The 11074-nt window shown below is 40.0% G+C and overlaps 1 protein-coding gene across 1 annotated transcript; it reads left to right on the plus strand.

Annotated features, from left to right (window-relative positions):
- The first annotated feature begins 2486 nt into the window (after positions 1–2486).
- On the plus strand, positions 2487–8071 carry NENF (neudesin neurotrophic factor). The gene is made up of 4 exons (XM_027681656.1): positions 2487–2654; positions 3802–3862; positions 5043–5146; positions 5778–8071. The coding sequence occupies exons 1-4, from the start codon at positions 2502–2504 to the stop codon at positions 5952–5954; spliced, it is 495 nt and encodes a 164-aa protein (XP_027537457.1). The 5' UTR covers positions 2487–2501; the 3' UTR covers positions 5955–8071.
- Positions 8072–11074: the final 3003 nt, after the last annotated feature.

Below are 11074 nucleotides of genomic sequence, written 5' to 3' on the forward strand. Positions count from 1 at the left end.
GACGGGGAGATGAGTCTTTTCTACAACATGCACTTCTGCTAACACAAGAAGGAGCTAGGTCGGAAAAGCAGTTATGATAATTCTGTCAGCTCTCCCCAGACTGCACAAAATACTACTTTTTAAATTTTTTTACTTTTTATTTTTATTTTCTTCTGTCCGAGGTGGTTAGCAGAACACTGAAACAACAGACTTGCTGGGCAACCAGACAAAACTTCTGCAGGGCTTCTAGGATGATCCACCAACGCTGTGCCCGTAGCAGTGGGGCACTTCAGGAAGATAAAAGCCTAAGAGCTGACTCATGACCCACCCGTCCACAAATATTTACACGGCTATTTTTTTTCTTCATCAGCACGGAAGTAATTGTTAATGTTTCATCATCAAGAAAAAGCATGCACAACATTTCTTGCATTGAGATGCAGCACTGCAGGGGATTCCCTCCTCAGTAGATCATTTCCCTATACCCAAGACCCACACCTAGTAAGTTAATAACCAAGGTTTGAAGTCCTTCGACAATAACAGCTTCTCCTTTCAGAAAGAAAACATTTTTAGTTCTTGTTATTTTTCAGAAGGTTGTCGTTCAAAGACAGGCCCGAAATCACATTTCAGACAGATGCTAGCTAGTATTCAGCACTTGCAGCCCTCCTCTGGGGTGACACTAATAAATAATTATTTTAGAATAAAAGGTAAATCTATAATGTGATTGAACCAAACTGACAAATCAGACTTTTGCATCTTTCCCAGCAGCTCTGGGGAAGCATGTGGGAGATTTGCAGACAGAGCAACCAGGCAAATGCCAGAACTCTTTCTCGTACATAACAGGAGCGTTCACAAGCTGTTTGTCCAAAGCCTTAACAGAGGTCTCTTTTCTGCTTGACATTTCATACCTGTCTTGTGGCATGTGAAGTCATCAAATGGACGTGATGGGCAGACAGAATGGGAAGCCCATTCTGAAGCCAAGCTATCATTCAGGCAGTGTAGGCAAACTTCACTGCTTAAGGAGAATCACAGTAACAACCTTGTAAACTTCACCCTAACAAGACCAATACTCAGCTTGCCACACCAGATGGCAGCCTGTGGCAGTCAGCTCCCAGATGGCCACAGCAACTTGGCTTCCCTATGCCCTGGCTCTGCAGGCTTCGCCTGACTCTTCATACGGGAGTGTGGCCCATTGGTTGTCACCTCCATACTGTGGAGACATGCCCTCAGTCCCCTGTGCTTCTCATCTTGTGCTGCTGTTGTCATCCAGAAGAGAACTATGGGAAGTTGCTTTGGATTATCTATTTCAGCTCTGCTTACACCAATGTACAGAATTTCCTTTGGTCAAGAGCGTTACCTCAGGCAATGTGGAACAGGTGTCCTCCAAGGCAGACATATGGATTTTACACAGCAAGAGTTTATAAACAATCCTTAAAATAAACACCAAACCCATTCTTACCTCCTATTTACTGTTCAGATCCTTCTCCAAACTGTTCAGCTTTCACAAAACTTGTGGAGATTGACCAAGCATGGATTTGAATTCCAGCACAGTAGTCAGGAAGCCCGAGTGCTGCAGTATCCAGGCTTTAAATCATTCAGGTCCTCATTTGCCAGCACTGCAGGGAGGGATGGGATATATGCATCTGAATTGTAAAACGTTTCTAATTTTCTTAATTCTATATGGAATTATAAGCATCAAGCTATTTATTTTTCTGCCAGCATTAATGTTTTCCTGATATGTATTTATAGCATGGGGAAAACGTAATCTGAGAATTTCTTATTTATTTTCTCTGTTTTTAGGCTAAAAATGTCTGGGTTTTTTAAGTCATAAAGATGAAGCCTATCCTGTGTGTCCTGAGTTTGTGAATAAACATTCAAAACAGCAAGAAGAGAAACTTCAGAAGGGAAGAAGGATGAAAATTAAGGAATCTTTTTACTACTAGATGTGTTAAAGTGCCAGCTGTGCATCCTGTATGGAAAAGAATCATAAAATCGTGTAGGTTGGAAACGACCTCTAAAATCATGGAGTCCAACCATTAACCCAGCACTGCCAAGTCCATCACTAAACCATGTCCTTAAGTGCTACAGCTACACTTTTAAATGCCTCCAGGGATGGTGACTCCACCACTGCCCTGGGCAGCCGGTTTCAGTGCTTGACAACCCTTTACGTGAAGGCACTTTTCCAAACATCCAATCTAAACCTGCGCTGGTGCAACTTGAGACCGTTTCCTCTTGTCTTATTGCTCGTTACCGGGGAGAAGAGACCGACTCCCGCCTGGCTACAGCCTCCTCCCAGGCAGCTCTGGAGAGCGATAAGGTTCCCCCCTGAGCCTCCTTCTCCCCAGGCTAAACACTGCGGGCCCCCTCAGAGCTCCGCACGCCGAGCCCACCGCGACTCTTCCTGGGAGCAGCGCCGCGCACTGCGCGCCTGGTTCTTTAAGCCCGGTGCACGTGCATATCCCACGTCCTTTCCCGCAGCCGGAGCCGGGGGCCGGGCGGCGGGAGGCGGAGCGGGGCTGCGCGGCATGGCGGGCGGCGCGGCGCGGCTGCTCCTGGCCGCGCTGCTGGCAGCGCTGCCGGCCGCCCCCGCCGAGCCGCAGCTGCGCTTCAGGCCGCCGGCCGAGGCCCCCGTGAGGCTCTTCACCGAGCCCGAGCTGGCCAGATACGACGGGCAGCAGGTAGGGCCGGCCGGGAGGGGTGCTGGACGCCGGGGCCGGGCCGGGCCGCGGCCGGAGGGGCGGCCGGCAGCCCCAGCGTTCTCCCCTTCCCTGCCGCTCCGTGCCCTGAAAACGCCTTAAACCTGGTTCTTTCTCTTGCCGTGCTTTGCTTCTGCTGCGCTGTTCCCTCGATCCCTCCGGCCCAGGAATTTTGGGGATCACCTGCCTTTTAGGCACCGTGAGAAGTTTGCAGGCGTCCCTCTGTTGGTCTGTCCGGCTGGCAGCTGCCCATTTTGATGCTGCACGCACACAATTAGATGGCATGAGCCTGTTTTATTCATTGCCTGCTTGGCAAGGTACTCATGCCAGGGAATTTCAGATTACCGTGAGTTGGAGCCAAAATATTTTTCCCTCTGTAATTCAGTAAACCATGTATTTAGACACCCCCCCCTTTTTTTACAAGATTATGGAAATAACAACGCAATTTCAGCTTAAAAGTTTTTAGCTTTCTGTGATGCGGAAACCTCAGCAGAACTTCACATTCAAAACTATGAAGTCCTGTCTTGACACACATCAGCTTCTCTTCTGAAAAATCTTGCTGGCTGACCTTCTCAGAGTCTTCTCCAGATACTTTCAAGAAACTAATCAACATCTGACTAAAAATACATCTTATGTGTAAAATACAAAGCAGAAGCACTGGCTTATTAAGTAAAACAGATGTCAGCAGATTAGATTTGTGTGTTTATGCATTCATCTGTTGTTTCTTAATCAAATAAAGAATGTTGTTGGCCATACACCCTTTTATTTTGGGCAATATCCATCTGCATTAGGAATAGAAAGATGCAGTGGATGGGCTTCAAGCAGACAAGAGGTGACCTGCAAGAGGGATGTCTTCTATGACTGTGTTGTTTAGATTAAAAAGATTCTCTCATTGCATATTGTTAAAATGTAAAAAAAAAAAAAAAATAAGGGACAGCTTAAAGTACAAGCAAGAAATGTCAAGAGATGGAATGTGTACACTGGTATATGCACATAACAAGAGAAAACATACAACAGATAATTTAATTCTCTCCTTTATGTCCTGAGTGCTTATGGATTTCATAGCTAAAACTAACTGCCTTTTGCCTACGCTTAAGTGCTGAGGATGTATTGATGGCTTTCTTTCCAGGAAGGACAGCCCATCTACCTGGCGGTGAAGGGAGTAGTATTTGATGTTACCTCTGGAAAAGGTTAGTTTGCATCTCATCTGCTGTCTACTTTGTTTTCATGTTATTATTCGGTCATTTGTTTTTAAATATTCCCAGTGTATTAGAAGCCTGCAACAAAAAGAACACATTTTTCCTCCTTTAAAAAACTTGGTTTTCCTCCTCTGACAGCTCCCCTACAAAGGTTTTGTATAGAACTTACACTGGTTTGAGATTACAGCACACATAGACAAGCCAGCACTGTCCAGTTAGCTTGGACACTGCTGACAGAAATGCTGAAGACACCTGCCCAGACCCCTGAGTCACCAGATGTGGGGTCAGGCTACATGGAAGCTGCTGCTACAGCACTTCATTGTCCTGACCAGATCAAAGCTAACTTGGTTGTACCTGTATGGCACTACACAATATCAACACTGCTGCAGCTCATCTTTTCCTTTTGTGCTGGTATTCATCCATCTGTGCTGTCCAAATGGCCTGGTCAAAACTCTTTTAAGAGTTCACTGTAATTCTGAAAGTAGGGCAGGGGGCCAAGTAATTTTTTTTCTCCTTAAAAATTTTCTTATTTCATAAGGCTTCTTGTCTTGTCATTTACACCTAAACCATCTATGGCTGAATTTGCTGTTTGTGCCTTCCCTAAGAACGACAGATATTTTAATTTGAACTCCCGCTACTTAATCCAGATTTGCTATAAAATGTTTGAAGGGGCCATGAGGGTCTTAGACACTTGTTTTAATGTCATCCTAAGAAAACTAACGGCTTGTTGCTTTGTTAAAACTAACTTTGTTAGCGCAGCTTGTCTGGTCATACATGCTGGCTGATCTTTAAATCCTAAGTTAGACAAGGGTTGCCATGCAAATTCTGGAGGCTACAAACATCTCATGAGAATGTAAAGCACAGCTCCCTAAATAATTGGTAAATTTTAAGACTGCAGTATAGGAATTTGAACAGCTATATAACCCCACCCTCTGTTGTTTTGGTTGGTTGGTTGGTTGGTTTTGTTGTTTGGGGTTTTTTTTTAAAGATTAGGATATATTATCAAAAAGTAGCAAATCCAAAGTCAGTTTTGGAAAGAAGGGTTGTAGACTTAAACTGTTGCTTTCAGATCACTGGCAAGTTTAAGAGGCTGGATGAAGAGTAGAGGCTGAACATAGCCTGTACACTGTCAGATCATCTCTGGATTTTATTTTTTTTTTAAATCTGACAGAATTTTATGGAAAAGGAGCCCCATACAATGCTTTGGTTGGAAAAGACTCAACAAGAGGAGTTGCAAAGATGTCTCTGGATCCAGCAGATCTTACACATGACACAGTAAGAAAATGAACCATTGGTTTAATTCCATTTTTCAAAGTTAAATTATTTTGAAAGATGATGAATAATGATTTTAAATTACTTGTATTTATTTAAGAATATTCACATATTTAAAACCAAAATACATTAATATTCTTTAAATACACAAAATAGATATGTATTTACTGCTCATGAAAGGTGCTAACAGCCTTCAAGAGAAGAGTTTTTTATCTGTGGAATCAATACAACATGTAAGCGTGTAAAGGGAAAATCACCTGCTGTTTAAAAATGCTCACAAAGAGAGTAAATCACTTTGTCAGCTGGTCTAGTGTATCCTGTGTCACTGACATGGCAGTGGATGCTAACTCTGGCAGTGGGTTTTTACGTAGTTGAGATGTGATTTACTTATGGGAAAATGAAGGGAGGTTAGTGGTTTGTTTGACCTGAGTATATTAAAGTTTTGTCAAGGCTGAATTTGAATGAAAAGAATAAAATTACAGATTCTACTATTAAATTTGTTCATCACGCTCTGCAAAGTAAACCCAAAAGCTGACCCTAAGTTTTATAGTAATCAGTAAAAAAGAAAAAATGCATGTAAATATCTATATTTTTATTTCTTTGAGACAGGACTTTCATTTCCCTATTTTTTTAGACAGGACTCACAGAAGAGGAACTGAAGTCCCTGGATGATATCTTCAATAATGTTTATAAGGCCAAATATCCAATTGTTGGCTATACTTCTCGACGAATTCTGAATGAGGATGGCAGCCCCAACCTAGACTTTAAACCTGAAGATCAGCCACATTTCAACATTAAAGATGAGTTTTAAGGAACATTTTTGTACCTAGAGAATGCCTGGGGAGAGGCACAGTAGAATATCTGATTGATTCTATGTTCTGGAGTTCATTACAACAATTAGCTATCACAAGCCAGTTTTGTGTTCAGAAAATATGTATGTGTGTGCAGGCATAGTGTAGAGGAAACAAACAGATCTGTAGCAGTGTCATACACTTGGGCTGTTTGCTGTGAAATATGGGAATTATTTAACAGGCAAATTCTTTCTGCTTGGATTTCTCTGTTTACAAGTGTGTAATGTAAAATTTTATTCCTTAGAAGAGAGAAGGAAGGTTTTAATAATTGAAACATGACCAGTCTTTTTGTAAATCCCAAACTGTTTCTTACTCCTTGGAAAAGTGTGAATGCATTATATAGACAAGCTAAAATCAATTCTCTGGGCTTCATGTCAGGGTAGGTATCACAAGTACAAAGAGGTGCAATAGAGGCTTACATTTTAAAAAGCATTGTGGGGTTTAATATTTGATAGGTTTGAGAATACTGGATAAAAAGCAACTCAGCCTCTTAAAATGCAGTTACTGTAGAGTATTTCTGCAAAGCCTACAGCTATAAAGCAAGAAAAATAAATCTTATTTCCCCCATGAGAACTACTGCAACATTTTAAATATGACTATTATGTTATTTTTGGATAAATGACACTTTAATTTTTAAAAATTATTATCAAAGATGTCATCTATATTAGATTATGATTATTTCCTTCTAGCTCCCTCCACTCTTTCTCTGACAAAAAAGGAAATGATAGCCCACTGTTTACCTCATACTCTTATAGCACAAGTTTATTATAGCAGTTTAGTGTCCTGTGGATATTGTTAGCATCTCTATATTGGCAATTTCAGCTCTCATTTTTTGTGTCTCTTAGTTTTTCTTTGTTCTTACTCTGGCTTCATCATTGCTGTTCTAATGAAGCGTGAGTCCCATGTTCCTCTTCCATTTAACCTAATATGAAACTGCAGATCCTGTAGGGTGAAAGCAGACCCCATTTATTGTGTTTCCTTGGCAGTCTTTCAGCAACAAGAGGACCATGAAAGCCTGTGCTATATAAATTGCTGCTAACCACTGACTTCCACTAACTTAAGAAGAATGTGAATTGTCATGAATGTGGATTTATCTGCCACTGTGACAGTTTGAATTGATATGGGAGAAACTAAGCAGCTGCTCTTAATATAGAATATCATTCTATATTAATAATACAGAAATAATAAAAGTACAATTATGTATTTTTGTTCTCTTTCTTTAGCATTTTGGCCATTTTCTTTGAAGGTAAGATTTTATTAGGTGATTCTCCATTTTCTAGTTTCCAGGGGACAGCTACCTGTCAGTTGAATAACTAGAAAAGCAGTTTCTATGCATTTGTCCATCCTTTTACAATGTTACTGATTTTATTCTAAACTTGTTTTGTATTTTAGACCACTTCATTTGCAGGAGGGACTCCATGGGCCCCCCTGCTGTTGGATGGTGCTCTGGGTAGAATAAATAAATTGGCATCTCAGAGACTATTGATTCAGATTATTGCTTTTGTATTATTATTTATTATTATTACTGATGACCTTTTGATTAGATACCAACAGCAGTTGGGAGTTTGCTCCTTGGTGATACCTGCCATCTTTATAGGAATGCGTGTGCGTTTGGTGGTAATGGTGGGTGGTTGGTTGCCAGCATTTCACAAATAATTTTCTCCTTCTCTTCCCTTCCTTGCATGCTTTTTTATGGGGCAGCTTCATTAGTTGTGCTACTATGATTATTGTAAGAGTTTTCATCTGGAACCGTCATATTCAGCTGCATTTCAAAAATGCTGTAGCTGATTGCAGCTCATCACCACTGAGTGGCCTAGTGTTATTGTTCTCTCCCTGCTTTCCCTGTTCTCACTATGAAGGTCACCTTTGCTGATCTCAAAGCAGATAACTCAGCTTCTATTTGTACTAAATTTCAGGTTCTTTTCAGTGAAGAAATGCTCCTGTTGCAACAGGAAATGGTGATATAAACCCCCTCTTGTAATGCAAGATCCTTGTGAATCCAACCTGCCCCCACTCATGATTGTGAGGGAGATGCTTTAGTCCGTCCATTCTGTTATTAAAGACAAGATTATCACAACTGAGTGCACTTTTTGTTTGTATTTCAATTTGGGAACTGGAGGATTCACATTTAATCACTTCCTAGGCTATTTCACTTGGGGTTCCCACTCAATAGAAGTGTGATGGTAATAAGGCTTTAAGTGGACATACATCCTTAGCACGTTTTTACTGACTGCTTTTTAAAAATGCATTGAGTACTCCAGTATTTCTTTTAGTGTTAAATTAACAACACTATTTTATGTCTAAGGTTCTTTTACTTGCTAACAGCCTGAAATTTATTTTGCTGTCTGCTATGGCTGTTTTGTTCAGTCAGCTGCATTTCCCTGACCTCTGTATATTCCAGTAAAACAGGTGCCCTCACAATCTATAAATTGCACTCAAACAAGCTGTTTAACCTCCTTTGGAAAGTGTAGAATTTCTTTTCAATTTACTTGCTGCTTCCAGGTAACATTGCAAATGTTATTTTTGCTGTACTGCTTCCAACATGTATCTTTAATGAATTACTGCATCAAGAATTGCCTGACTTTAGTATTTAATAATAGTTGAGTCTGCCTAGTTAAGAAGTATCAGACGGGTTTGTTCACTTAGAGGATGCATAACCTGAGTTGCTGTTTCCCACCCGGCACTCTTTTCAGTAGTCCCTCACTTTGATCCTAACATATTTGACTAATTTTTGTGACAGGATAGATTCTATCATACCTGCTTTAAGACTTCTCTGTTTAACAACTGGAGCATCAGGACTACAAATATAAGCAACCATAATTCAATGAAGGGGTTATGAAATGCAAATGAAAGTATTATCTTTATTTTTGCAGTTGCAGAGACTGCAATTAAGAGAAATCCTACCAAGAATGTGTGTGTTAGCAGCTGTTAGTCACAGTTATTAGTTATTGCATCCTAATCTAAACAAGACCACCTGCCAGAACACGGGGGCTCTGAATCTTGCAGATTGAGCGGCTGAGATTTTTCCAAGAATTTGGGATTACACATAAAACGAAGTTATTTCTTTCCTAACTGTAATGTGTATATGAACACTAATCTTTTTGTAGTCCTTTACCAAAATATGAGTGTTTCATTGGTTTAAAAAAAATCAGATTTTGTATTAGTTTTCTTATGCAGAAAAGGCCTTGTGTTTCTTTGAAAACTGCAGCCTCAGCTACTGTCTTTGTGGTCTGATGATACTGCTGGCTGTGAATTCATAACAGGAGTCAATGTAGGATCATGTTTCAGGCTGCACTTGTCGGACCTGCCAGACTTTCATGTTTCAGTAAAAACTAAAAGAAGATGCTTATCTGTTTAAATATAGCACCTTGGAATGGGAGAAGCCTGAACACAGTTTGTAAATCACCTCCTTTTACTTTTGCTTCAAAACTACTGTCAGGCAATATAGTCAACAAATGATAATTTGGAAAGGCATTAAATTGCTGCAGTTTTCTCTTGCAAGACTCCCAAGAACCTGTAGAACAAGAAAAAAAAAGGTTTATCTGACTTTCCCATATGTATTCTGTCTCTTTTATTAATCAATGTATTTATCTGAAACGAGCTTAATGTAATTTGCATCTGCTCAAGAGAAAATGGAAGAGATGTGAAAAATTTCACAGAGGAAGTCCAATGCTAATTTTTCAGCTGATCTTGTTGAACTGAAAGGAAAAAAGTCAAAAAACATCTGACTACATTTGTTAATGAAAAAACTGCCATTCAGAGGAATTCAGCTGCACATCAGTAAGATGTGCTAAGTAGCTCTGGTTAGTATTTGCATCTTTTCAGATGAACACTGGATATTCTCAGGGATATCTTGAAATCCCAGAACTGATGTAAGTGATGACAATTGTACACTTCTATTATCCATCATCCATTTATGTTTTTGCCTAATGTTTTTTCTGTCCTTACAGGAAACAATATCCAAACCAAGCAACTTATATGACAAATACACACACCATAAGTAATATTCTGATAAAGTAAAACGCACATGAACCTGAAAGCTATTTACATGGTATATGGAATGGCTGTATACCATCAATCCTTGTCTCTGAATGCTTTAAAACAAACAAAAAAATCCCTAAACTCTTAAATTTGTAGTAACTATTTCATTCAGAGCTCCATCTGCAAATGCCAGTTCAGACAGTTATAATATACAATGTGTCTGCTTTGACAGAACAATCAGTGCCATATCAAAAGGGAGTGTTTTTGAGACTATTCAATCAGAGTCTCAAAGAACTAAGTCTGTGGTAGGTGGGCGTCACTGCTAGGAGTACACTAATAGCATAGGCATGATTCTGATCTTGGCATGACCAAAAAAACCCCCTAACTCAGAAAACAGAATAGGTGGGAAATGAGAATGTATCTTAGTGTGCTACTGGGACATTTTATACTGGCAAGGTAGATTTGGCAGAGCAGGTCTGATAACAGACAGTGCTTCATATTTTTGCTTCTGTCAAATGTGGTCAGTGATAATGATGTAAACTACTACCCATCTGTTGGTCTTTATGTAACACCTGCTTTAGCTTTTTTTCTTCCTGTTTAGTAGAAGGTGTGAGTCCTAATTTACTTGTTTACAAAACTTAGGCTTAGACCTTGGCTTGGGTCATCCGTTGACAAGAAATCCAAACTAAGAGAAACAGAGATTAACATTTTGTGAAAAATAGACCTTTGTGCACCTGGATGAACTGCAGAGCCACAGGAAGTACTCTGGAATAAACAATTCCTATTACTGTTTCCTGTAAGTTATTTGTAGCTGTTGCCATCAGAAATTCTGTACTGTTAATGAATGGTCAGATTACAATGTTCTGCAGTACTTCTTGACATGATCCTTTATCATTCTGACACGAGATATATCCTTCTGAGAAGTCCAAAGTTTAAAAGAAACAGAGTGCAAGCCATCTTGGAGATAAGCCAGCCAAGAAAAATCAAAATATGACCTAATTTTCCCTCTACTTCAAGAAACCTCTCTGAAAAAGGAAAAAAAATTAGTGTCCCAGTGCCTATATTTTACCTTCCAGGTTTTGCCGAAAGTTTTCTCATA

This window comes from Neopelma chrysocephalum, unplaced genomic scaffold (genome assembly GCF_003984885.1).
Source record: "Neopelma chrysocephalum unplaced genomic scaffold, ASM398488v2 Primary Assembly neopelma1_61b, whole genome shotgun sequence".
Lineage (NCBI taxonomy): Eukaryota > Metazoa > Chordata > Aves > Passeriformes > Pipridae > Neopelma > Neopelma chrysocephalum.

Bases quoted from the DNA above. Each gene is read 5' to 3' on its own strand.
- NENF (XM_027681656.1), top strand. From the start codon at position 2,502: ATGGCGGGCGGCGCGGCGCGGCTGCTCCTGGCCGCGCTGCTGGCAGCG. The intron at 3,863-5,042 runs GTTAGTTTGCAT...TAAATCTGACAG, and splicing joins TGATGTTACCTCTGGAAAAG to AATTTTATGGAAAAGGAGCC. The intron at 5,147-5,777 runs GTAAGAAAATGA...CTATTTTTTTAG, and splicing joins CAGATCTTACACATGACACA to ACAGGACTCACAGAAGAGGA.